This window comes from Lithobates pipiens, unplaced genomic scaffold (assembly GCF_037356315.1).
Source record: "Lithobates pipiens isolate NorthernLeopardFrog02 unplaced genomic scaffold, aLitPip1_a1.2 Scaffold_30, whole genome shotgun sequence".
Classification (NCBI taxonomy): Eukaryota; Metazoa; Chordata; class Amphibia; order Anura; family Ranidae; genus Lithobates; species Lithobates pipiens.
In genome coordinates this window covers 69708886-69736279 of record NW_027507791.1, presented here as the reverse complement: position 1 = coordinate 69736279, position 27394 = coordinate 69708886, and the positions used below count along the sequence as shown (strand labels likewise).

The 27394-nt window shown below is 44.0% G+C and overlaps 1 protein-coding gene across 1 annotated transcript in view; it reads right to left on the bottom strand.

The window, feature by feature from the left end:
• Positions 1-21166, bottom strand: part of RTN1 (reticulon 1) — a 279807-nt gene extending 258641 nt beyond the window's left edge. The window contains exon 1 of the mRNA XM_077464393.1: positions 20858-21166. Coding sequence (XP_077320519.1) covers positions 20858-21017 — 160 coding nt within the window. The 5' untranslated portion in view covers positions 21018-21166. The remainder of the gene's footprint in view (positions 1-20857) is intronic.
• Positions 21167-27394: the final 6228 nt, after the last annotated feature.

Here is a 27394-nt window from a genome sequence, read left to right as displayed (position 1 = left end):
CCCCCGGAGGACCCCCGGCCCAGGTACATACACCACACCACAGCACAGCCCAGCCATGCAGCATCTCCGCGTGGGGGGGGGGGGGAAAGGGACAGGGAGAGAGGAAAGGGAGAAGAGGGACCCCCTAATCGACCTCCCAGGGAATGCCCAGCTGCTCTGTCCTGCCGAGGCAGGGAGAGCTGTACTTACAGTCTGGACAAGCTGGTGGCATCCCATCACCTGAGCAGTACGGGGTGACTGCTGGCCACGACCCACTGTGACAAAGACATCCATAGTCTGGTCATATGTGTGTCCCAGAGCATGTAGCTCACCGGCCGCCCCTGGAGCCTGAGGGGCATGTCATGGTCGACCCAACGCATAGCTAGGGCCTGCAAACGCTCTATGGCCAGGCTGGGAAGACTACAAGGATCTATATTATCCAGCCTGTCACCCAGCTGCCTGTTGATAGAAGATCACAGGATCTATATCTTACGCAAAAGGCAAAATCCAGAAAACAATCTCCAGGACCGATGGTCCCGGCAGAGAGCCTAGGTCCTTCTCCTTCACTAGGCAGAAAAAACTGAGCTGCAAGAAGCAGGCTGAGGGGTTATAGCCAGAGGGACCGCCCCCCTGGGCGGAACTGTACAGTTCTGTTGTTTTTCACATGTATTAAATGTTCTGCCTAGTCCTCTCCTGAAGGTGGCGTAATAACTAGAGGTCGACCGATATGGGTTTTTCTCTGGCCGATGCCGATGCCGATATTTAGAAATCATGGCGGCCGATAGCCGATATATGATGCCGATTTTTTTTGGGCCGATATGTTAGGCCGATTTTATTTTATTCATTTATTTTTTTCCTTTTTTTATTTTATTTTTTAATCCCCCTTGATCTAACACACCTTTCCCACTGGGGCGTTTTTCAGGCGCTTTTGGGCTAAAAATAGCGCCTGTAAAATGGCTCCCCTGCAGTCTGTGTGAAAGACAGAGTGCTTTCACACTGAGGCGATGCGCTGGCAGGATCTTAAAAAAAAAAAGTCCTGCAAGCAGCACGTTTGGAGTGCCTCCACCACTCCTGCCCATTGATATGAATGGGCACCACTGCTGAAGCGCATGCAATGCGATTTGGCAGCAGTGCTTCATGGGCGCATTTAACCTCTTCCTTGGCCGCTAGCTGGGTTATATGTGCCCCACTAGCAGCCAAATAGCACCGCTAAAATGATGGTAAAGAGCCGCTAAAACTTGCGTTTTACCATCAACGCCTGCCCGCTCCACTGTGAAAGCAGCCTTCATAAGTGATACAGAAAATTTCTTACATTTAAACATTTATTAAACAAAACAAACCTCCAATCAGTTTACTTGTATGTATGATTTAGATAAAAAAAAAAAAAAAAAAAAAAACCTATATATTAAATAAAAACAGGTAGTCAAAACTTTTGTACGAAAAAAAAAATGGGCTAACTTTACTGTTTTTATTTTATTTTTTAAATAGTGTATTTTTTTCCTAAAAAAAATGCATTTGAAAGACCTCTGTGCAAATGCCGTGTGATATAATTTTTGGGGGGGTCTAAGTGATTTTCTGGCAGAAAATACAGGATTTTTACTTGTAAGCAACAAGTGTCAGAAAAGATTTAGTCTTTAAATGGTTAAACTGAGAACTTCTACACAGAGATGATTTCATTCATTCAAGTGTAAACATTGTATCTTTCTGTTCTTTTCTTGGCAGTCTGCCCAGAGAGGAGGAAAGGGTTTCTATGACGACTCAGGCAACTTACACTGACTGAAATGACTTCTGTAATAGAAAAGTCCCGCTGTAGTTCTAAATCGGCTTTTTATCAGCTCAAATCGGCCGATGCCGATTATTTAAAAAACGGCAAATATCGGCCGATATATCGGCCGGCCGATATATCGGTCGACCTCTAGTAATAACCCTACGGTCAAGACTTAATGGAGCTGTGTCCTTCAATGAACGAAAGAGAAAAGAGGGTTTACAATCACTTTAAACACCATTAAAGCCCAAAATCTAGGTTCTGAACCCTGACCCCCAATTGATCCACCTGCCTTCCTTTTTTTAAATGTACAACACCTGAGGCAGCTTTAAAAAAAATTATTTGAATATTTGTCTTTGCTTTAAGTTCAGAAAGTGGTGACAATGAGTCTACTGGTACTACTCTCACAACAATTATATTTTTCATATACAAGCTTAGACCTCTCCAAATAACAATCATGACATCACTAATATCCAAAGCCATTTTACTAAAGTTGTACATTCTCAGGGCTCACGAAGATATGGCGCCCACCAGAGGCATCTAACACCTTATGCTAGCCATATACCTTCGCCATCATGTAAAAAATAAATTTTCATCAATAAAATCATTCAATGGACATTAATGAATACGTTTTTCATTCGTTTTGTCAAATGTGCCTAGTTGCAAACTGTTCGGGCCAAAAAAACACATTAACCTTTCAATTTATCGTTCATTCAGCAGAAGTTTTCCACACTTTTCCTTCGATTTTTTGCCCCAAAAACGTCACAACCAATTTTCTATATGTGCCCATTAACTAGACGATAAACAAATGAACTGTCCAAATGACAGATTTTTGAATGATTTTTTTCGCCTAGTGTATGGGCACCATAAGACGCCAGTATTGAGTCAAGTTCTTTAGTTGTAGGAGTTTGTTGTCACTCTGCATGATTTGATTATTATAGAAGTCCCTTGAGCCCAATCCATAGCCCAGGGGCCAAATGTGAACCTTTGGTCCTTGCTGTGAAACCCTTGGATCTCAGCAGTCGGCAGTGGGACTGCTAAACTATAACATGACTGTGAAAGCAGTAACCTCTTAACATGACAGCTCTCTTAGCAAGTCTCTTTTATTTTGTTTGATATGTAAATCACTCTGTGCATGTAATAATTGTGGCTCGCTTTATTTATCAAGCTGCATTTAGCTGCCAGGCACACAGAAATTCAAAAAGTGCCCAGGGATTCATTATGTATTTTTCTCAACCATATACCATTCAGTATGGTTAACAAATTGTACCTGGTTGCAGTATAAATGAGAGAAAAGAAAAAATGATGACAATGAAAGTATATTGTGGACATGTGATCTTCACTTCTCAACACCTCAGTTTAGGCCAATATGTATTCTTCTACATATTTTTTTGGGGGAAAAAAATCCGCAATAAGCATATATTGATTGGTTTGCGCAAAAGTTATAGCATCTACAAAATAGGGGATAGATTTATGGCATTTTTATTATAATTTTTTTTTTAGTAGTAATGGTCTGCGATTTTTATTGTGACTGCGACATTGCTGTGGACACATTTGACACTTTTGACACTATTTTGGAACCATTATACAGCGATCAGTGCTATAAAAATGCACTGATTACTGTGTAAATGCACTGGCAGGGAAGGGGTTAAACACTAGGGGGCGATCAAGGGGTTAAGTGTGTCCTAGGGAGTGATTCTAACTGTGGTGATGGGGGGGTGGGCTCACTACAACATGACAGGGAGCAGTGATCTCTGCCATGTTGCTAGGCAGAACAGGGAAACGCCTTGTTGACATCTCCCCGTTCTGCCACTCTGTGACACGATCACAGGACACCGGTGGACATCAAGTCCGTGAGACCAACGCAGTACGCGGTGAGCCACTAGCCGCACAAATTAAAGGGGACGTACAGGTATGCCCACTGCTGCCATTGTGCGGACGTATATCGGCGTGCGGCAGTCGACAAGTGGTTAAAATTGTTGTTATTATTATTAGGAACTTGCCATATACTTTTTGTTATGCATCACACAAGAGGCGCCCACCGAAGTTGAACTCCTAAAAGCAATGCTTACGTGATGCAGCAACACAGTGAGGTACTTCGCTAGAACCAAAATTGCTTCTGGAAACTGAGCAGTACCAGCCTCCCGCGAAAAATCTATACAAAGGTACAAGCAATATGACCAATACATTCCATTTAAAGCTGTCCCATTATTTATTTTTGCAGAGCAGAAAATTGGGCATCAGCTGATCATTGTACCTTATCATAGGACAGTTGGGGTAAGGGATCCGCATCAGGACCTGCTATATATACAATTTGCAGCCTTAGAAACAGCAGTCAGTTCTCACCCTTTGTCAGATATCAGTTTAAAAAGCTCACACACCAAGATTAGGATCCGGATTTCCTAAAAAGTGACAGTTATTTTCAGCTAAGTCCAGAAGCCCACACGCCAAGATTAGGATCCGGATTTCCTAAAAAGTGACAGTTATTTTCAGCTAAGTCCAGAAGCCCACACGCCAAGATTAGGATCCGGATTTCCTAAAAAGTGACAGTTATTTTTAGCTACGTCTAATGAGGTTTGAAAATAACAGTCCCGTGGCTACAATAAAGATTGTTACCTTTGTTTTAAAGTAGAACTAAATCCATCAATTTAACTGTTTACCAAAACCGTTACATTCAAGGCAAGCCGTGAATGATAACTGCCACAGTTGCTTGCACTCTCAACCGAACTGTCAAGCAATCAAATGGCTGGTGTCATTACTGATCACATGTACAGCACCATGGCAACTACAGATCAAACAGAGGTGATGACGGAAGCTTCCTTGGCTGTAAAGGATAGGAGGGTTTTGTTCTGCTTTAAAGCTTTATGAAATGAGCCTAATTCTTCCCCCCTCCCCCACTATGCAAATATATGAAAACATTTAACATTTTACATATAATTATGACTTTTTTTTGCAACATAACAACATCACGTCAACTTTTGTCAGTATAACGCTGCACCTTCAGACTGTGCTTTACAATATACTGATAATATGGAGCGGTATACAATTAACAGCACATTCACATCTCAGATATTTATCAAGCTTTAAATGACCAATTAACACCAGGAGAATAAAACTAATCATCATTAGCAGAAGCAATGAACGCCATCAGCTGTGCTCACTGACTTGGCATGCTGGCAAACTGTTATAGAACACAATTACAGTTGATGCAATACAGTAAATTGGTGAAATGAAAGTATATGTTCATCATACTGGATGTTTTGAAAATTAATGTGTGTGGAATAGTGGTGTAAGAATGAGGATAAAAAAAATTTACATTAAAAAAAAAAAAGTGTATGACCAATGGTATACAGTGATACCTTATATACATATTTCCTTAGTCACTGGCTTGATAAAAATTAAAATACAATGGGATTATTTACTAAAACTGAAGAGTGCAAACTCTGGTGCAGCTCTGCATAGAAACCAATCAGCGTCCAGGTTTTTTTTTTATCAAAGCTTAGAGAGGAGCTAAAGCCTGCCCCTCCTGAAAAAAAATATTAAAAAAGTCAGCAGCTACAAATACTGTAGCTGCTGACTTTTAATATTAGGGCACTGTCCTCACCCCGTTCTTCGACCGGCTATTGGCGCCCCATCCTGACAAAAGCCTCATACACATGATCGGACTTCAAACAAACTTTCCCGTGGATTTCTGTCCAGGGCGTTGGTCATGAACTTGTATTGCATACACGCGGCAGGACTTTTTCAGCCATCTTTCGCCAAATCACGTGGTTTTTCTGCTCTTTACCGCCACCCTTTATTCAACTTCTGTATTGTTGTCTGATCTTTTTGCATTGGTTCTGAGCATGTGTGTTTGTACTTTGGACTTCAGTCCGATGGTTTTCTGTACACACGATAGGACTTTGTTCCGTCGGACTTTTGTTGCCGCAAAGTTCGTCTGTTTGCAGAGAAAACTTTTGTCCGATAAAAACCAAAAAAGTTTGTCCAATGGAGCGTACACACGGTCGGATGTTGCCTTAAAACAGCTAATTTGCATGTTTAATGTCAAAAAGTCTGATCGGGTGTATGAGGCTTTAGGGAATTCGGCAATGAAGCTTTGCAGCCTGTTTCCTACTGCACATGTGCGAAGCGCACTGCGCTTTGTGAGCCGCAATCTTCTGGGACCTGACAAGCAACGCAGAAGGTTGTGGGGAGGAAGGAGGGTGGGAAGGTGGGAGTGGGTACCTGTCAAAACCAGGTACCCCCCCCCCCCCCCAAAAGATTCCAAATGTGTCTGTAGAAGGTGGAGGATGCAGACAAGCATTTTGGGTGGAGCTCCACTTTAATAGAACAAGCCGAAGTTAAAAGCCAATCGGCTGCCATGCAGAGCTGCACCAGATTTTGCACTTTCCAGTTTTAGTAAATCGACAGCATTGAATTGATCAAAATAGATTTTGCAGACAAACTCTTATCAGTTTGTTTAATTAACAGATATTTTAAAATTTCAAATACATTTAGCGAATATTGATCATCCTTCAAACTAAACTCTATGTGTGATTTCTATTGCATCATTACATTGGACCAATGTAAGTATGCTTATCCCATATCTGAGCAATCATTGTGGAAGCTGCAGATCACTATAGTAATCAGCACTACCACAGTGATAGCACTGTGATCGCAGCAATCTTCTGGGCGCTGTGCCAAGCGGCTTCCCTTCTGCATATTATCCACTTGCCTACTGGGCACTTAAACCCCCTTACTGCCCAGGCCAATTTTCAGTTTTCAGCACTGTCACACTTTGAACGACAATTGTGCAGTCATGCAACACTGTACCCAATTTATATTTTATCATTTTTGTCACACAAATAGAGCTTTATTTTGGTGGTATTTAATCACCGCTGGGGTTTTTCATGTTTGCTAAACAAACAAAAAAGACCAAAAATTTGAGAAAAAAAATCCTAAAACCGTTTTCATAGTTTGTTATAAAATTTTGCAAATAGGTTATTTTTCTTCTTCATTGACGTGCGCTGATGAGGCTGTACTGATGGGCACTGATAATCTGCACTGATGGGCACTGATAAGGCGGCACCGATGAGGCGGCACTGATAGGTGGCATTAATGGGTGGCACTGATGGGCAGCTCTGAAGGGCGGCACTGATGGGCATTGGTAGATGACACTAAAAGGCAACAATGATGATGAGGCACTGATTGGCAGCACTGAGCGGCACTGATAGGTGGCACTGATTGGGCACTGGCAGGTGGCACTGGTGAGAACAGATGAGGCGGCAGTGGCTCTCTGTTCAGGACCGATGTCTCTGACAGAAGCCGATGATCAGGTTTTGTTTTTTTCCTTACACCTGTACTGGCTCTGTTTAAATCACATGACCAGCTGTCACTGGCTGGCAGCTGATAACGTGGTAAGGGGTCGGGATCAGCCCCTTATCAGCCGAGTCTAATCACAGAGCGCGCCGTGCGCTCATGTATGGGAGGTTATACATGGACGCCCTCCTGCAAATTTAGCCCCACGCTGTAGCCGTCTTTCGGCTATAGCACGGGCACAAAGGGGTTAACAGGAGGGAGTATGCTCGCTAGGCACTGCCGCTATTCACTGAACAGGCATTCTCTGATTGGATGAGGTGGTGAGGTGACATCATGATCTCCATGGCTGGAGGAAGCCTGCTGGAGTGTGGGATAAGGTAAGTATATCTTCTTATAACTGCACCCCTACACATAACGAATATTTACAGTGTATGTTACCCTAAATATTTCTTTGTTTTCCATGTGTGTGTTAACATATGTATGTTTTATAAATCATAGTCTATCACTGTCATGTACATCTTTCACCTGAAGTACCTGGTTGATCCTGTCAGTCACCTTTCTTGTTCAAAATGGAACACACAAAGCTGAGCTGCTCTTGTATGGTCAGTTTTCATCCTTTAGCTGGCCATTCAGAGGTACAGGACACTGTGCAGACACACAGCATTCCTGTATTGGGGTTTTTTGTTCACCCCCCTGATCAATCACAGCCTGCCCCTGCACACTCCCCCCTTCCAATCACATCCTGCCTCTGGCACACTCCCCCCTTCAAATCGCAGCCTACCTCTGACACACTCCCCCCTTCCAATCACAGCCTGCCTCTGGCACACTCCCCCCTTCCAATCACAGCCTACCTCTTGAACTCCTGCTCAATCACAGTCTGCATCTTGCCTGCATTACAGCCTGAACAGACTATGTAATACAGCAGCGGTCCCCAACCTCCTCTGCACCAGGGACCGGCCTCAGCTATTACAACCCTTTCACGGACCAGGGTTGGTTTGGTGCTGCCTGTTACATCTGGGGGAGGTGTGCCCCCTGCTACCTCAGGGGAAGGGGGGCGTGCGGAGGGGGGTTGTGCAGTCTGTCACCCGGAGGGGGGGAATGTAACCTGCCATCTCCGGAGGGTGAGGGCGTATGCAGCCTGTAAGCCTGCTGGCAAGCCCAACTCTCCTCCCTCTTCTTCTCCCCTTTCCTCTCCATAGGTAAGGTGACCACACAGAGGCAAGGTAGTAGTGATGCAAGGAGACAGGGAGTGGGCACTCTCTAGTGGTGGGAGGATGGCAGTGCAGGTTGTACTGGCTAGCTTGCCTGCTGCCCATCCCCAGCCATGCAGCCCAACCCCAACAAGCCACAGCTACAGTACTAACCCTTGTAGGGCAGTATAGATTTTTTTCCATTTTTTTTACTCAGTCTTTAATAATTATCAATGATACAGGAAGTGACAAGGACACTGCATTTCTGACAAAGTCAACAGGTTTCTGTACTAGCTAAAAATGTTCTTTGCATGAAAAATTAAAACAAATGCAGGCACCGCATCTAAGGACTGGTAAACAGCAATATATTACATATATAATCTTAGAGAAAAAAAAAAAGGTACCATAAAGTGGTGCCAGCAGCTGCATTGAACTCTCTTTTCGTATCTTTAGATGTCTGATACATTCATTTTAAAAACTGGAAGAGAAGCTCTATTAAAAGGCCAAGGGCTGACAACTATAAACTGTATTAAAATGTATGTGTCTTCAGTTATGAATACTATCAGCAAGTGGTCTAGAGAACATTTACTTTGTGCTTAGTGGCCCTCTGAAGAATGTACAGGAATGTGAAATGCAATGCTTTGATTACTCAGCTTATATCGAAAAGAAAAGTGAATTAAATGTAACTAATCAGAAATGTATTTTACGGGCTAATAAAAGCTGAAAACACTTTTATATTGCTGAATACTTTGACAGTTTTGCATACTGCCATAATAAAATGTTCAATTTAAACACAAACATTTTTCTTTCAATCAGATTATATTTGTGGTCCTTGTGTGATGTACGTATTAAAATGCATATTTAACATTCTTTTAGTATTTGTTCAATTTAAAGCACTTGTAAAGGCTAAAATATTTTTTTCTAAAACACTTACCTACTGTGTGCAATGGTATGGCACAGAGCCAACCTGATTCTCCTCTTCGGGGGTCCCCCGCCAGTGATCCTGGCCCCTCCTCTTCTGTGTCTGCCCCCATAGAAAGCCGCTTGCTATGGTGGCACACCTGCAGGCTCGCTCTTGGGCCGGGCTGTGTGTGTCCATAGAACATACAGCACAGCTCAGACCTGCCCCCCTCACATGATTTCATTGACAGCAGCAGGGGGCCAATGGAACCCGCTTTAGGCAGTCACATGTGTCCTGTGATTGGCTAAAGCCTTGTACACACGATGAGATTATCGGACGAATGATCATCTGTTTTTGTTGCATGCTAGACTCATATCGAAAATTAAGAGGTTACTCAACATACAAAATTTTCGTACGACAGAATACAGTGATATAATGTGTTGAATTGTTTTATAATGTATTCTTTCATTTCCGAGCATGCGTAGTCTTGATCTGACTTTTTTTTCAGACGAAAACTGTACTAACAACAACAATTCGGACATTGTGTTCACCTACAAATTTTTTTTTATAGCATGTGCCTTCAGGTTTTGTCATCCTGAAAGTCGGAAGCACTATACTAACGATCAGATAATCGACCGATTGTTCATCGTCCGAAATTTTACTTCTGATTATCTTATCATGTGTATGGGTCTTAACCACCTCCCGCCCACCATATAGCAAAATGAAGTGTGCAAAGTGGTTGTTATCCTGACTGGGCATCCTATGATGTCCAGCAGCATAATCTGCGATCGCACGCTCGCAAAAACTGATCTCGGTAAAGAGCCTCTGAGGTAAGCTCTTTACTATGTGATCAGCTGTGTCCAATTACAGCTGATCACAACATAAACAGGAAGAGCTGCTGACAGACGCGAGTAGAGGAGAGCTGATCGGCTGCTCTCCTCAAAGGGGGGGTCTGCGCCCACCCAGAATCACCAAGGATGCCCACCCAGGGCCACAAAGTATGCCAATCAGTGCCCAATAGAGGTCCCCATCAGTAATGCCTGCCAGTGCCTCCTCATCTTTGCTGCCTATCAGAGCCATGAATCAGTGCCACCCATCAGTGCTGCCTATCAGTGGTGCCTATAAGTGCCCATCAGTGCGGCCTTTCAGTGCCCATCAGTGTCACCTATCAGTGCTGCCTATCAGTGCTGCATATTATTGCCTCATCATCAGTACCCATCAGTTCAACCTCATTAATTCCACCTCATCAGTGCCCATCAGTGCTGCCTCATCAGTGCCCATCAGTGAAGGAGAAAACTTACTTATTTACAAAATTTTATAACAAACATTTATTTGTTTAGCAAAAAATAAAAACCCAGTGGTGATCCAATAGCACCAAAAGAAAGCTCTATTTGTGGGAACAAAATGAAACAAAATTAGTTTGGGTACAGTGTTGCATGACGGAACATTTGCCGTTTAACCTCCCTGGCGGTATTCTCAAGTGTGGTCGGGGTGAATTTTCAGTACCAAAAGCGATAACTCTGAGCCACACTCAGGATCGCATCTCAGGATCCACGTAAAATGTTACTTACCTTGTCCCCAGGATCCTGCGATGTCTCCCCGCTGTGTGTGCGGGCTGTGTCCTCCACTCCATCTATCACAATGCCGAGCTCTGTTTCCTGTGAGCGTCCCGACGTGCGGGGACGGAGTACGGCACCAAATTCAAAACGTGAAAAACGGTAATCTTACTGTATCACATTTTTTCACATCCCTTTTGTCCCTAATGCTTTGTCCAATGTCCTGCATACACTTTTATATTATATATACTATTATTTCTGCCTGGAAACTGGAGATTGTCCATAGCAACCAAAAAGTGTCTCTTTACATCAAAATCGGTTTTAGACCAGCTAGAAAACAGCGATAATAAATTAGAATCACTTGCGGAATTTAGCAATAGTGATTCGTGGGGAGATTCGTCATCAAACACTGAAACTAATGACAGCGACAATTCTGCAAATTAGCAAATTTCTGTGTTTTTGATTTGATTACATTATGGAATACATTTTATTATTATTATTATTATTATTATTATTATTATATTTGTTATAATTATTTATAGTTATTTATGATTTCATGTTTCAAACGTTATCATACCCGGGATGTCTACTAGACTCTTGTTTGGACAGATTTAAGTGAGTTATTTATAAGAATTGCAGGCCTACAATATAAAACGCCAAATTTTTATGCAAAATAATGTACCCATATGAGCATCAAAAAATTGACATAATCATACCGCCAGGGAGGTTAAAATGCGACAGCGCTGAAAGCTGAAAATTGGCCCGAGCAGGAAGGGGGAATGTGCCCTGTATTGAAGTGGTTAAACATCTATAAACAGGCCTAAACAAGTGTTCATCCTAAGGACGTTTAGCGCTTGAGCATTAATTCATTTCAATGACCAGAAAAAAAACAGAAAAACTTTCTAGCAAATAAACATCCGGAGCGGACAAGCCTTTAAAATGATATTACAAGAGATGTCTCACAAGATTTCTGGGGGGGGGTCTTATCTTCCCAGCTCTCTCAGTGAGTGCGATACTAAATGTTTTTCACCAGACAGGACCTGATATGCGTCTAAATAAATTGTAATGGGAAAAGTTGTATACAAAACTATATGATTTAAGGGTTTGTGAGGATACCATACTGATGTGGGCTTGTATGTGCCGTGTGTGTGAATGTGTGTGTGTATGGTGTGTTGTGGATCTTCGGGCATATATATCTATGCAGGCTGATTCGACATTCTATGACTTGACTTGACTTGTATGTACTGAAGGTCTGTAACGCTTTTTTTACCTTCATATATAGAATGTTTTTACATCCACTTTAACTACAGCAGGGAGCAGCCATCTACCAACCATGACTGTGTAAATATCAAACCCTTTGGCTGGACAAAAAGGACAAATCCATTGACAGGTTAAATAAATCCCATACATGCATTCAATGTGTGTTTAGCTGTCTGCCTAGAGGTGAACTTAGAACAAACCTGACATCACATTGCACAATGTGTCGGCTTTTGTGCATTCTAGCCATGTTTTTGTGTTATCAATGGTCTTGCAATGCATGCTAAATGTTTTCTGTATTGGTAAGTATCCATAAGTAGATCACCAGTGTAACATTTTGAAATATTGTTAGCAAAGAAACTACAAAGAAACGTGCGTACTTCAAACGTTTATTGCAACATACTTTTCAAGTAGAACTCCTATTTGCTCAAATGGAATATGTTACCATTTATTCAGGTAGTTGTAAAGCAGGATGTGCGCTGTGCATTCTTTTGCAACTGCTGAGCTTCCCCCTGATCTAAGGGGCAAAAGGATATACTGAGAATACAAGCTCTGTAAAAGCAGGACTTATATATATTCACATTGCTTTAGGCTGCACAGCACTAGACTAATTAATGCCTGCCAGATCTGCCCATCCCAAATGTTATTAAGCCATTGCCAGACGCAAAGCTGCACCACTTTAAGGAAAATATCTTAGCGTTCTTTCACACTGTGGCCAGAGGGCAGTAAAAACAGGTGCCTGAGCCACGGTTTTACTACCCCTCATAATTCTGACATTGCAGCCTTACAGGGCTGTACACATGCATATACATATATCATGGCTGCAGCAGCTTATAACTTCAGAGTCTGATAGATGGCACCACCTGCCAAACTCACCCATTGTGATCAATAGGGCCGTTATGCAACCATGAGCCGACTCCAATGCTTGCCTGACAGTTATGCCATGTACACACAATTGGGCATTCTGACAACAAAACCGTGGATTTGTGTCTGACGGATGTTGGCTCAAACTTGTCTTCCATACACACAGTCACACAAATGTTGTCGGAAATTCCGAACATCAAGAACGTGGTGACGTACAACACTTACCAACGAGCCGAGAAAAATGAAGTTCAATAGCCAGTGCGGCTCTTCTGCTCGATTCCGAGCATGCGTGGAGTTTTGTGCGTCGTAATTGTGTACACGCGATCGGAATTTCCGATAAGTCTTCTTGTCGGAAAATTTGAGAACCTGCTCTCAAACAGTTGTCAGAAATTCCGACAGCAAATGTCCTATGGAGCATACACACAGTCGGACTTTTCAACAACAAGCTCACATCGAACATTTGTTGTCAGAAAATCCTATCGGCCCATTATGGTTCAGTATTGCAATGCAAAATTGTCATTCAACAATTTTAAAAAAAAGTAGATAAACCTAAAGAAACAGGCATCAGGAGGCAGCAGTAGTGCCTCAGGAATGACTGCCCGCCACTGCTATACCGCCCTCTGAAAAGTCATTCACCCTGGATCACTTTTCAGAAGGTGGTAGTATTACCGCCAGTGTAAAAGAGCCCTTAGGGCCTGTTGTTATAATTGCGCTGTGGTAATCCAAGTGTTACGTGCCTTGATGTGATGCAGCCTCATTCCTTCTGAATGGCACAACATTGCGCCTTTCCAGCGCACTTGCAGTGCAACACAAAGTGCATTGCAATGTACTGCTGAAAAAGATGCATGTGGAATTTCTGGTTTCTTATGAAGCATTAGTCAAATATGTGGGCACATTAAAATGTTTGTAATCCTCAGACATAAGATATGAACAAAGCATATCCTTCTATAGTGTGTACTTGTCTCAGTCCAGAGCACTAAGTGTCATTTCTGTCTGTTGCTTTGTTCCTTTCCAAGAGAAAAATGGTGTCAGGAAAAGGCACAGCTTGTGATTGGCAGCCTCAGCCCTCTTCCTGTGTGCTGTGTGAAAGGGGGGGGGGGGTGTCCCTTTCCTCCAATCAGCTCTCAGAGCTCTCCTCACTGATGTAACTTCAGCTCTCCGCCCCCTGCTCTTCAAAGCTGAGAGATCCTGTGTAAATCCCTGACTTTGCACGAGAAGAGAATACTGCAGATACACAGGTACAACATATATATGAGGATTTGTTTCATCTCTGTGTATCACCTGAGGCCAGTCATGTCACTGGGTATATGTAAGGCTTTACAACCACTTTAACGCACGTGCTGTTTTTACTGTGGACCAGGCTCGTGTGATTGGACACTTATAAAAACAGCAATTTGATGCAATGTAACGTAACTGTTTCTAAAGTCAGAAAGTTTACTCAAATTACATGAGTCCTGTGCAATCCCCTATAACATAATCACACACATCTATACAACATTGGTATTCGCAGCCTATTGCATTAGGGTGTGCACCCCAGAACACAAACACACATGCGTGTATATCAGCAGTGTCAGTAGGGCAGAGATTGGTGTCAGTAGGGCAGAGTCAGTAGTTTTTATTGCTATTATTTTAGTAATTGATTTTTACAATTTTATTTATTTATTTTTTTTACAATATTTTTTATTTTATTTTTTATTTTAGGAGCCCTGTTGGGGAGCTTTAGTGATGTCACCGCAGCTCTGGCCACTCACACAGAAGGAATCCATGGTGACGTTGTGCCTCTGGAGGGCTTTGTTTTAACCACTTCACCCCCGCAAGGATTTACCCCCTTCCTGACCAGATTCAGCACTGCATCGCTTTAACTGACAATTGTGCGGTCGTGTGACGTAGCTCCCAAACAAAATTGGCGTCCTTTTTTTCCCACAAATAGAGCTTTCTTTTGGTGGTATTTGATCACCCCTGAAGTTTTTATTTTTTGTGCTATAAACAAAAAAAAAAAAAGAGCGACAACTTTGAAAAAAAAACTCATTATTTTTTACATTTTGCTATAATAAATATCCCCCAAAAATATATAAAAAAACATTTTTTTCCTCAGTTTAGGCCGATACGTATTCTTCTACATATTTTTGGTCAAAAAAAAAAAATCGCAATAAGCGTGTATTGACTGGTTTGCGCAAATGTTATAGCGTTTACAAAATAGGGGATAGTTTTATGGCATTTTTATTAATTCATTTTTTTTACTAGTAATGGCGGCGATTAGCGATTTTTATCGTGACTACGACATTATGGCGGACACATTTTTGGGACCATTGTCATTTAATGCAGCAATCAGTGCTATACAAATGCACAGATTTCTGTGTAAATGACACTGGCAGAGAAGGGTTTAACCACTAGGGGGCAGTGTAAGGGTTAAATGTGTCCTGGGGAGTGTTTCTAACTGTGGGGGGTGTGGCTATACGTGACACGTCACTGATCTCTGCTGAGCAGAGATCAGCGACACGGTCACTTGGCAGGACAGGGAGATGCTTGTTTACATTAGCATCTCCCTGTTCTTCCTCTCCGTGAGACGATCGCGGGTATCCCCGCGGCGATCGAGATGGCAGGACCCGCGACCTGACTAACGGAGCTTGTCACCTCTTAAAGGGCAACGTACAGGTACGTTAGTTTGCCTATACGAGCCCTTCTGCTGGCATATATTGGCGTGAGGCCGTCTGCAAGTGGTTAAGGGTTTAAACGGAGAAAAAGGAACTGAGGACAGAGCTTCTGCAGTCACTTTCTCTGCAGCCTCAGCTGCACTGAACAGTAGACGAATGGGAAGTGCTCTGTGCGGCTTCCTGTTCATTCACAAACGGAAGTATAGTAAACATAGTTTACTATGCTTCAGTTAGGAATGAACACAGGAGCAATTGATACAGATCACTTACTTTGTTCATTCATTCACCCATCCTGAATTATCCCCCACAGCAGCAGGTGGGAGACGAGGGAAGCTGGCAGCACTGCAGGGGGGAGACAGGGGGCACCAGGAAGCAGGTGGAATCAGCACTGCACAGGGTGATTACAGTGTGCCCAGGCACACCATGGTCAATACAATACCAGTAGGTGGGCACTGGGAGTGTACTTCTTGCTGTCTTGCTGTCTATGCTGTAAAAAGTTTTTCCCCCTTAATTTCTACATTACCAAGTTCTGTACATTCAAACTTCCGAGGCAGGTTTGAACGTAAATGTTGGCTGTGAGCAACTTCTTAGTACTGCCAGCAGCAGGGAAGGTATTCCAGCATTACCAAAAGATGTGATCCAGGATCACTAGACATGGATGGACATGGGATAGAGGGGACTGTTGCAATTTACAGTATCTATCTAAAAAACTGAACTTCACAGCGGGTGGGCTATGCTTCTTTTATACATTTCAAAGTTCAATGATCAATTTTGCCCGGATTGTACCTTTAGCTAAGTCTGTTAGCAGCAAGATTAAACATTTATGACTATGAGCAAAGCCATAGTACCTTCTAACTTTTAAAAGACAAGAAAGAGGCGCATAATTTAGCACCACCAGACACAAGACATGGGCAAACGCCCAACCATTTCATATAGCCAGGGACGGGAAATCAATATTTAACAACAGCTACATATCTTCATGTGTTTACACAGCAATAGTTTTCTAAATAAATAACAACCCAAAAGTAGCAATCACTTAAATAAACAATAACTTTCTCCAGAAAAAAAAAAAAAAAAACACATTCTCAACCATTGCTGCAAAACTATATAAATATCTATATCTATCCATCTATCTATCTATATTATATTATATTATATTATAATATATATATATATATATATATATATATATATATATATATATATATATATACACATTTTTTTTTTCAAAAAATAAAACTATTTAGTTCTACGGACATCTCTACAACCTCACCTAATTTTTCAAAATCCACAGACTAAGTACTGCCAGCAAATCAGGAATGGTAACAACTGAACCCAAATGTTTTTATTCATATCCAAACGTCATCCAAAAAAGTGCTCCGAAAAAGTCTGATCCCTCCAAAACAGAGGAGCTGTGCGCTACCCGCAGTAAGTTGTGTTTTATCACACCTTTGTACATACCTTCACAAACATATCCAGAAACAACATTTGCCTCATTCTACAGACTGATCCTTCCTACTCTACATTACTTATCCAACTCAGCTTTCTGAATGGCAGTGTTATTTAAACGTATGACACAAGTTCATCTTTAATAGCACTAAGCCACCACTCCTGATATTTTTTATTGTTGCCGTACCATAATTTCTAAATTCTCTCTGCAACTAAATTACCCAAATTATCAGCACTACTCAACTGACAGTTCGAAGACAACCAGGGTGACAATTTGACAGGCTGTGTTCCACAATGACTGTGATTTGCTTTCTTGTATTTTTGGCACTGAACATTCCATACTAAATAGCTGGTTTAAAATATTAGCAGTAAAAAGAAAGAAAAAAAAGACGGTAGAAGCTGATACCGTCTAAGACCTCTTATCTGCATTTAAGGTAGTACAGTGGTAGTTAGCACTTCTACCTTGTAGCACTGGGGTTCCTGGATTGAATTCGGACAATCCCAACAGAACATTATCTGCATGGAGTTTGCATGTTCTCCCTGTGCTTGTGTGGGTCCAAAGACATGCTGGTGGTCTCCTGTCTAAATTGGCCCCAGTATATGAGATACAGACCTTGATCTGACCATACACTAATCTAATTAAACAATTTCCTTTAAATCTATCAAAACTATGTGATATGAGGACAAATCTAATTTATCATATTCAATTTGTATCAAATCAAGCAGGATTTTACACACCGTATAGATCAGGGGTAAGCAACCTCGGTACAATCTACTTTAGATTTACCAAAACTATGTAATATGAAAGTAAACCTAAACAATTCATTGCATTAGTATCAAATCAGGCAGGTCTTTGTACTACATAGCTGATGGTAGATCTAGAGAAGAGTGTACAATCAGATTGTATAGTGCAGTCTTTCTCAATCGCTTTACCACGGTGGAACCGCTAAAATAATTTTCTGGTCTTGGGGGAACCCTACTGAAACCAGTGTATTGGGGGTCAATGGCAAAAACGTCCCTTAGTGGTCACTAGGATTAATGAAATCCTTAGACTGCTTTCAACGCTGGTAAAGAGCCTCTCCTGTGTCTCCCAGTGTGAAAGCCTGAGTGCTTTCACACAGGAGCGGTGCGCTTGCAGGAAGGTAAAAAAAGTCCTGCAAGCAGCATCTTTGCAGCAGTTTAGGAGCAGTGTATACACCACTGCGAAAGCGCCCCTGCCCATTGAAATCAATGGGGCAGCGCTGCCAAACCGCTGGCAATGTGTCACTGCAACGGCCCTTTGCGGGCTCTTTTAACCCTCTTTCGGCCACTAACAGGGGTTAAAAGTGCCCCGCTAGTGTCCGAATAGCATCGCTAAAACAATGGTAAATCGCTGCTAAAAATAGTGCCACTTTACCGCCGACGCCAGCCCGCCACAGTGTGAAAGTAGCCGTAGACCCCTTTCACACTTAGGTGCTTTTCAGGCGCTTTCACACTAAAAAAAGAGCCTGAAAAGCTCACAAAGAACAGTTTTTATTAAAATCAATGAATGCTTTTATGATGGGGAGGTGCACTGGCAGGGTGGTGAAAAAAACGCCCCCGCGCTTCAAAAGTGCCTAAAAAGGTCATCAAAAGCGCCTGAAAAGCTCTTCGAAAGTGCTCAGTGTTTTACTGGCAGCGCCTCAGTGTGAAAGGGGCCTTAGAGTGGTGGTCACAATGTCACCTTTAGGCTGGGTTCACACCTATGTGAATTGGATGTGGGTTTCCATTTCAGGGCCAAATTCAGGCAAACATTTGTCCCTGATTTGTCCCTGAAACGTAGAACAGTGACGCATAGCGTTCCTGTGCGACCCATGGCCGGTTTAGGTGTAAACTAAGCCTTACAGATGTTTAAAAAAAAAATAAACACTGAGGTCATGCCACTGGCCCTGTCAAGTAGTGGTGGACTAAGAATTATCCAGGCAGATGGGAGGTCAGTCAACTACAGCTCAAGGAACCCCAAGCAACCTCTGGTGGAATCTAAGGCTCGGTTCACACTGGAACCGGCTGTGGATCACACAGGAACGCTGTGCATGCCCATTCTCCATTTCAGGGACAAATCATGGCCAAATCTTTGCCTGAATTCGGCCCTGAAACTGAGCCAAATCCGCACTGTGCAGCGTGCGCCGCAGCCACCCCAGAGATATGTGAACCAGCTCCATAGAGAGCCAATAACATTCTCCTGCTATGCGAACTGAATGCGGGGAAACCCACATTCAATTCGCATAGGTGTGAACCCAGCCTTAGAGTTCTATGGAACCCTGCTTAAGAATGGCTGGCCTGGTATAGTGTATAGCAGCTTTTTTCAACCTCTTTAATGCAAAGGATCCCTTGAAATAATTTTCCAGGTTCAGTGTATGGGTAATTGGGAAGCATCCTCCCTTACAGAGAACTAAAAAGGTTAATTGTTGCCAGTTTCTTCTCATCTGAGTGGCAGAAGTTATTCTTGCTCAAGGAACCCCAAGCAACTTTTGGAGGAACCCTGGTTAAGAATGGCTGGTATAGTGTATGGTAGCTTTTTCAAACTGTTTAATATGGACAAACCCTTGAAATAACTTTCTAGGCTTTCTAATGGTCAATGGGAAGCATCCTCCCTTACAGAGAACTAAAAGGGTAATTTGTTGTCAGTGGTTACTCATCTGAGAGGTAGACGCTGATCACTGGTCAAGGAACCCCCAGCAACCTTTGAAGGAACCTTAGTGTTCCTTGGATTCCTGGGTGAGAAAGGCTGCTGTATGGTCAGGAGATTGTATAGTCAGCTTTAGATTGTAAGCTTTTTGAGGGCAGGGACTGATATGAATGTATAGTTTATAAACAGCTGAATAAATTGTTGGATGGAGATATATATGTATATATACACAGCAGTGATTCTCAACCCAAAGGTTCCTCCAGAGGTTGCTAGGGGTTCCTTCAGCATTGGGCCATTTCTGCCTCTCGGATAATTTCCCACCAACACCATTGATCTTTTTAGCTACCCTGTTTCCCCTAAAATAAGACCTAGTGTGATTGTCGGTGATAGCTGCAATAAAAGCCCTACCCCCCAAATAAGCCCTAGTTAAAGTCCTTGTAGGTCTTCTTTTCAGGGTAGGGCTTATTTTTGAGGAAACAGAGTAGGGCTTATTTGGGTGGTAGGACTTATATTGCAGCCAACACCGACAATCACGCTAGGTCTTATTTTAGGGGAAACAGGGTATCTGTAAGGAGGTTATTCTTCCCAATGACCACAAGTGTAAGGACCATTCTTCCCAGTGACCATCACACCAATATATCATGAGTTGTAGATTCCCCGAGACTGGAGAACTATTTGAGAAAGGTTGATATATAGTATAGTAAATGTACATTATGTAAAGAGTTGCGTAAATTGCTGCCGCTGTATAAATACAATGAATTGCCATGTATAAACTGCTTTCCAAAACAAACAATACTCTACAAGTTACCCATTGATCCGTCATCATTTTTGTACCATTTTCTATGGATCTATTCTGGATGGTGGTACACCTGTGTATCTACAGTCCCTGGTAACGTGTTCAATGTAACAAGTTATTAACAAGGCACCTCCGTCAAGTGGCACTGGACTGTAAGGGGGATTTATTGGTTTCCAATTGGCTTCTAGATTTCATTTTCAAAGCTTAACTGAACAAGCTAAAGCTTGACACTGATTGGTTGCCATGTTTTAGTAACCCCTCTGTATGTGTAACAAGGCAAAGAGTTACAAGTAAAGCGCTGTAACCGATAGCAACCAGCAGACGATCGCCTTCAATTATTCTGATTTCTGTCTCACTTCCTCCATCCCTGATGACTGATCATAGCCTTCTTTGATGACCAACTTAATAGGAAGAGCTGCATCAATAGCCCCCCAGGTCAGCTATCAAGGAGGAACTTGCCCTTAGTCCTGGGGAGAAGGTGTGCCCTGGTCCCCCCCTTACCTGTGGATGTTGTCTCCATGGCAACCGATGGATGCCCTGCCAGCTGAGCTTTGATGGTCCCTCTCTGGTCCAGGGAGCCCCAGGCGCCTCCTGCTGATTCCCCGTCCTCCTGAGCCGCATCCCCTTCCATCCATCCGCTCAGCTCCGGATTAGCGGCCATGGCTCGGTGTCTGGCGGCTTGTGTATGGGCAGATATAGGGGGGAGGAGGAGGAGGAGGGAGGGGACCGGTCAGTGCTGCAGTGTCTCCGGGAAGATGCCACAACCACTGGAGCGTTACGCAGGTGGAAATGGCTTGTGTAGTTTCCACTAGTTCCACCCCTACGTCACGGCCCGGGCCGGCCAATCACACGCCGGGGTTTAGCATGCCTAGCTACCGCCCTGCAACCCTTCCAGCGCTGGAAAGATGCGCAAGATGCGCGCCGGGTGCTGGCGGAGGGGGCGTGGCCGGGCTCTCGGGGGTTATGTGCTGGCAGCCCGCACCATCAAACGTGTGAAATATCGCTTCATTAGCGGAGAAACCGTCTGTGTCTGTTACATGCCAAGTCATGGGAACAATAGGAGGCTGGAATGTCTCTATTCACATCGTTCTGTCTTCAGAATCTCAGGGTGTCTGTAGAGAAACATCATTATCACTATAGGCTGTCCCTTTAACGTGGAGGAACCCTTACACTGTGAAAATCAAGAAAAAACTATGGTTAAAAAAATTAATAAATAACTTTCTGGTCTCAGGAAACCCTTCTATTAAAGTGATTGTAAACTCTCAAAAACAAAACAAAAAAAACCCCTGCAAAACAAAGGAATAATGAGCTAGTATGCATGGCATACTAGCTCATTATGAAATACATTAGATCGAGGCTGTTGCAGCAATCCCCATACACCTCTGTGCCCGGTGTCATGTCTCCCCGACAGGGGCATTGCTAGGTCTACAAAAGATCTGGGGCTAGAGCCCATAGCAGCGTGGTAAAGAAAGTCATATGCTTGGCATACACATGTATATAGAGTAATATACGTGTATATATCCCAAGCGAGCCCCCCTTGCATCAGGGTCCCCAGAGAGCCCCCCTTACATTAGGGTCCCCAGAGAGCCCCCCTTACATCAGGGTCCCCAGAGAGCCCCCCCCCTTACATCAGGGTCGTCAGAGAGCCCCCACCTTACATCAGGGATGCCAGAGAGCCTCCTCCTTACATCAGAGTCCCCAGAGAGCCCCCCCCCCTTACATCAGGGTCGTCAGAGAGCACCCACCTTACATCAGAGTCCCCAGAGAGCCTCCTCCTTACATCAGAGTCCCCAGAGAGCCTCCTCCTTACATCAGAGTCCCCAGAGAGCCTCCCCCTTGCATCAGGGTCCCCAGAGAGCCTCTGCCATAAATTAGGGTCCCCAGAGAGCCTCCCCCTTAAATCAGGGTCCCCAGAGAGCTTCTCCTTTAAAATCAGGGTCCCTAGAGAGAGCCTCCTCCTTACATCAGAGTCCCCAGAGAGCCCCCCCCCTTACATCAGGGTCGTCAGAGAGCACCCACCTTACATCAGAGTCCCCAGAGAGCCTCCTCCTTACATCAGAGTCCCCAGAGAGCCTCCTCCTTACATCAGAGTCCCCAGAGAGCCTCCTCCTTACATCAGAGTCCCCAGAGAGCCTCCTCCTTACATCAGAGTCCCCAGAGAGCCTCCTCCTTACATCAGAGTCCCCAGAGAGCCTCCCCCTTGCATCAGGGTCCCCAGAGAGCCTCCGCCATAAATTAGGGTCCCCAGAGAGCCTCCCCCTTAAATCAGGGTCCCCAGAGAGCTTCTCCTTTAAAATCAGGGTCCCTAGAGAGAGCCTCCCCCTTGCATCAGGGTCCCCAGAGAGCCCCCCTTACATTAGGGTCCACAGAGAGCCTCCCCCTTACATTAGGGTCCGTGGCACTTGGTCCGATCAAAATTCTCTACACATGATCGGAGTATGTCCGATCGGACCAGTTTGTCGGAAAATATTTCCAACAAGTTGGAAAATTGGGTCCGACGGATATTCCAACGGAATCAGTCCGATGCATACCACACACAGTCGGATTATCCGACAACGCGGTCCGATAGGACACATTCCGACGGATTCTCCGACCGTGTGTACAAGGGCTTTAGAGCTTTGGAGAGAGACAAGTAAACACAGCAGATATATGTGCTTTGCTCAAATTCAATGACTGAGGTGTACAACCACTTGAAGGGAACCCCCATGCCATTTTTCCTCTTTTATCCTTGGCACCTTTGCTTACATGGCCGGGGATCTCTGGCTATGTAAATTAATGGGGCCGGTGATGTCACTTTGTCAGGATGCACATGCCAGCAAACAAGATAACTACTCTAGACAAACTTCTGCGCACAGGCATATTCCCTTTCGCTCTTGCAAGAATTGGGCACTGGCTAATAAACATGCGCATGTGCGAAATCGTGTGCAAACACGAGCTGTCGCACATTCTCGTGCACGCCGGCGCTTGCGTGCACCTGTGACAGATGCTGGCGCCAAACAGAATAAACTCAGCCATTGCTCAGGATCACTGCTTCTTTGTCTTCTGTCTCCTGTGTACCTGTGATCCTGTGAACCTGTATCCTGCTTCCAGTTGCTGACCCGGCTTGTCTTGACCAATCTCTTAACTCCACCTGCATCAACCTTGGCTTGTCACCTGACCTCCGTTTCTGTCTGCTCCTTTGGCTCTTGTTCCACTGATCGGTTCTAGACCCGGCTTGTCTCCTGACCATGTTCCTGTCTGTGCCCTGTACCCAATCCATCCTGTCTGTGTATGACCAGGCCTGCATGACCTTTCTACTCTGCCTGCTTTCACCAGCACCAGCTGCCTGCCTGCTTGCTGAAGCCATCTGACGACTTCTCCTGTCTAGTAAGGACACCTGCCCTGCTGCTAGCAAGACTTACAGGCACTTGTGCCACTCTGTACTTCTGCAACTCCTGTCTATTCTATCAGGGGCCCCGAATCAGAGGTGTAAGAGAGGCCTCCCTCATCATATCAGGATCTGCTACCAGGTATGTGACACACTGGTTGTTAAGGTTGCAGTGACTGCACCAGTAAAGCTATTATACATGTCATTCAGCTTAAACTGAACGGATAAATGTTTGGGTGCTCGTCTGAACGCCAAAACATTTAAAGCGGAGGTCCACCCTAAAATGGACCTCCGCTCATCTGATCCCTCCCCCCCTCCGGCGCCACAATCGGCACCTTTCAGGGGGGAGGGGGGTGCAGTTACCTGGATAATCCAGGTAACTGCACCCACTTCCGGGCTAGCTGTCTGCGGAACGAGCGTAGGTTACGCCCCCGTTCCGCAATGCCCCGCCCCCTTCAGCAAGTGCCCCGCTGCCTGCTGGGAAACACACAGCTCCCAGAGGCAGCGGGGACCGTCCGGATTGCGCCGCGCGGCTCGCGCATGCGCAGTAGGGAACCGGGAAATGAAGCCGAAAGGCTCCATTTCCTGATTCCCATACCCAAGATGGCGGCGGGACCCGGCAGCCGAGCGAGCGATCGGCTTCGGGTGCCGACATCGCGGGCGCGCTGGACAGGTAAGTGTCACTATTTAAAAGTCAGCAGCTGCAGTATTTGTAGCTGCTGGCTTTTAAAAAAAAAAAAAAAAAACGCGGAGTCCCGGTGGACTCCCGCTTTAAGGTTCATACCAAATTTGTGTTTGGACTAAACTTTGAGCTTATCCATAGTGACAATCTCTGCAGATACTCCATCCTCCTTACGTCAGTTATACTTTCTGAGCCATGCTCCTACGCTGCCTCCCTGCAGCAACAGAGCCCTAGTTAAGAAAGTGGGGCTTCTAGGTTTGAGGGTCTCCACTGGGAGCAATTATTTGCCATTGTGCAAAAAACACTAGTAGGTCTCAGGTTGACAGCAGCCAAATGTAATAAGGAATATGTCAATAAAATGATCCTAAAATCGCACCAAAGTCCTTAAAGCAGCTCCTCCACAGAAACAGGGATATCTGAAATACAGCAGAAGAACACAAGAGGGCGCTTCTAAGTGCAACAGAAAACAAATTTATTAATAAAAGAGTAAATAGTGATTCACATTAGTACAAAAAAAAAAGCGCATGTCAAGTAACCCAAAAGCCATCATCTGTGGTCCCAGGCAGTGTGGAAGAACATCCAGCTAAGCGTAACGCTGAACCGCTTTGGAGAGTGTAAGCCAAGACATGGAAGTCAAACTGCCAAATGTTTGGCAGCGTAGGAACCTGGCCAATGATGTCAGATGACGGGGTGTGTAGGGATGTGGCGTTTCAACGTGCTAACACCTCTTTCTCAAGCCTGTTTATCCCTGCATCCTCTTCCTCTTTATGCACCCTGCCAAACGTTTAAGGAGTGCGGCTTCCATGCCTTGGCTTACACTGTCCACAGAGGTTCAGTTTTCTGCTTAGCTGGATGTCCTACCACACTGCCTGGAACCACAGATTATGGTTTTTGGGTTACAATGACATGCATTTTATTATTTATACTCATGCAAGTGGATATTTACTCTTTTATTAATACATTTTACTAAGCTCTGCTCTGGAGCAGTTGCACTCCGAGTCCTATTTGACTCTAGTAAATCAACATCACTGCGTCCCAGGGACAGAATTGCAGTAATTGTGTAGTGTTGCTTTCCATTCTGAGGCTCAAACTGACCTGCTTTGCATTTTTTTCGGATGATATTGAGGTCTGTTCACACTGAAGGTAAAGGGGTGGATTTACTAAAGGCAAATAGACTGTGCACTTTGCAAGTGCAGTTGGACTCTACAGGTGCAGTTGCTCCAGAACTTAGTAAATGGGGCAAAGCTTCACTTTGCAAAGAATACCCAATTTTTTGTTTGCACATGATTAGATGATGGAAATCAGCAGAGCTTCCCCTCATTTACTAAGCACTGGAGCAACAGTCTTTAGTAAATCCACTCATCTGCATGTCAAATACAGCCCTTGCTGCATCAGTCACTTTAAGGGCTCGTGCAAAGACATGCATGTAATTGAATTCCTGCATTTAGGGGATATGGTCTAAAACTTGGACTGACCTGAATGCAAGTACCATTCAGAAGTGTGTATAACCGCGTCCAGCAGTCACGTATTTCACCCTGTCGTTGATTTTAACAAGGCTGCTGGCAGTGGGCTTTTTGCTACATCTGTGCTGCTGTAGTAATAAGCCCAGTTTTACACTATATGGGCAAAGGGCGCCTATGTGCATGTGCAATAACTGTGTAGTGTGGATGATATGCAACAGGTTCCACTGAGATCTGTTATTGTTGAAAGCAAAGTAGATCAATTGCTGCCTTTGTTGCATCAAAGGTGCTTTAACCACTTGACCTCCACAAGGTTTACCCCCCTTCATGACCAGGCCATTTTTGTGAAATGGCAAACTGCGCTATTTTAACTGACAATTGCACGGTCATGCGACACTCTACCCAAATAAAATATATGTATTTTTTTCCACAAAAATAGAGCTTTCTTTTGGTGGTATTTGATCCCCTTTGCGCTATAGATGAGAAAAAAAAAACTGCGCTATAGACAAAAAATGTCCGATAATTTTGAAAAAAAAAATATTTTTTACTTTCTGCCATAAAAATGTATCCAACAAAAAAATGTAAAAAAAAATTGAATTTCTTCATCAATTTAGGCTAAAGTGTATTCTGCTATACATACTTTTGGTTCAAAAATCCCAATAAAGGTATATTGATTGGTTTGCACAAAAGTTGTAGTGTCTACCAACTCTGGGATATTTTTATTTATGTTCTTTTTTTTTTTTACTAGAAATGGTGGCAAATAGCAACTTATAGTGGGACTGCGATATTGCGGGCAGGCAGCCTAACTTTCACTGACACAGTGACACTAATACAGTGATCAGTGCTAAAAATATGCACTATCACTGTACTATTAACACTGGCTGTGAAGGGGTTAAACATCTAGGATGATCAAAGCGTTTAGTGTGTTCCTAGCCAGTGTTTTTGTGTACTGTGGCAAGTGCTTTTACTAGGGGAAGGCATGAATCTGTGTCCCTGCTTTGCAGAAACACAGGATCCATGCCTTCCTTCCTGTCAGAAAGGTGATCTGCCTTGTTTACATAGGAAGACCGCCATTCCGTCTCTGTGCCAGATGATTGGAGGGTGCCGGTGGACATCGAGTCAACGGTACCCAGAGTTGAGCACTGTCTGTGTTTAATCACAGTGAGAGCGGGCTGCCGGAGGGGCACATGCACGCCCCCTACCTGGAGGGTACGTGATCTGGTGTCACCTTGCCGCCGTATATTTAACCACTTGCCGGCCAGCTCACATACATTTACTGCAGCAGGTCGGCTCTCCTGCACAAACCAATGTACCTGTACGTGGGTCTGTGCAAGGAGGATAGCGTGCGTGCTGCAGGAGCGTGCCTGCGGATCACGTGGACTCAATGTTCGCCGGCAACTTGCGATCGCTGTGTACAGAGACAGAACAGGGAACTGCCTGTGTTCGCAGTGATTTGGAACAGTGATCTCTGTCATGTCCCAGTGAGCCCATCCCCCTACAGTTAGAACACACCCAGGGAACACACTTAA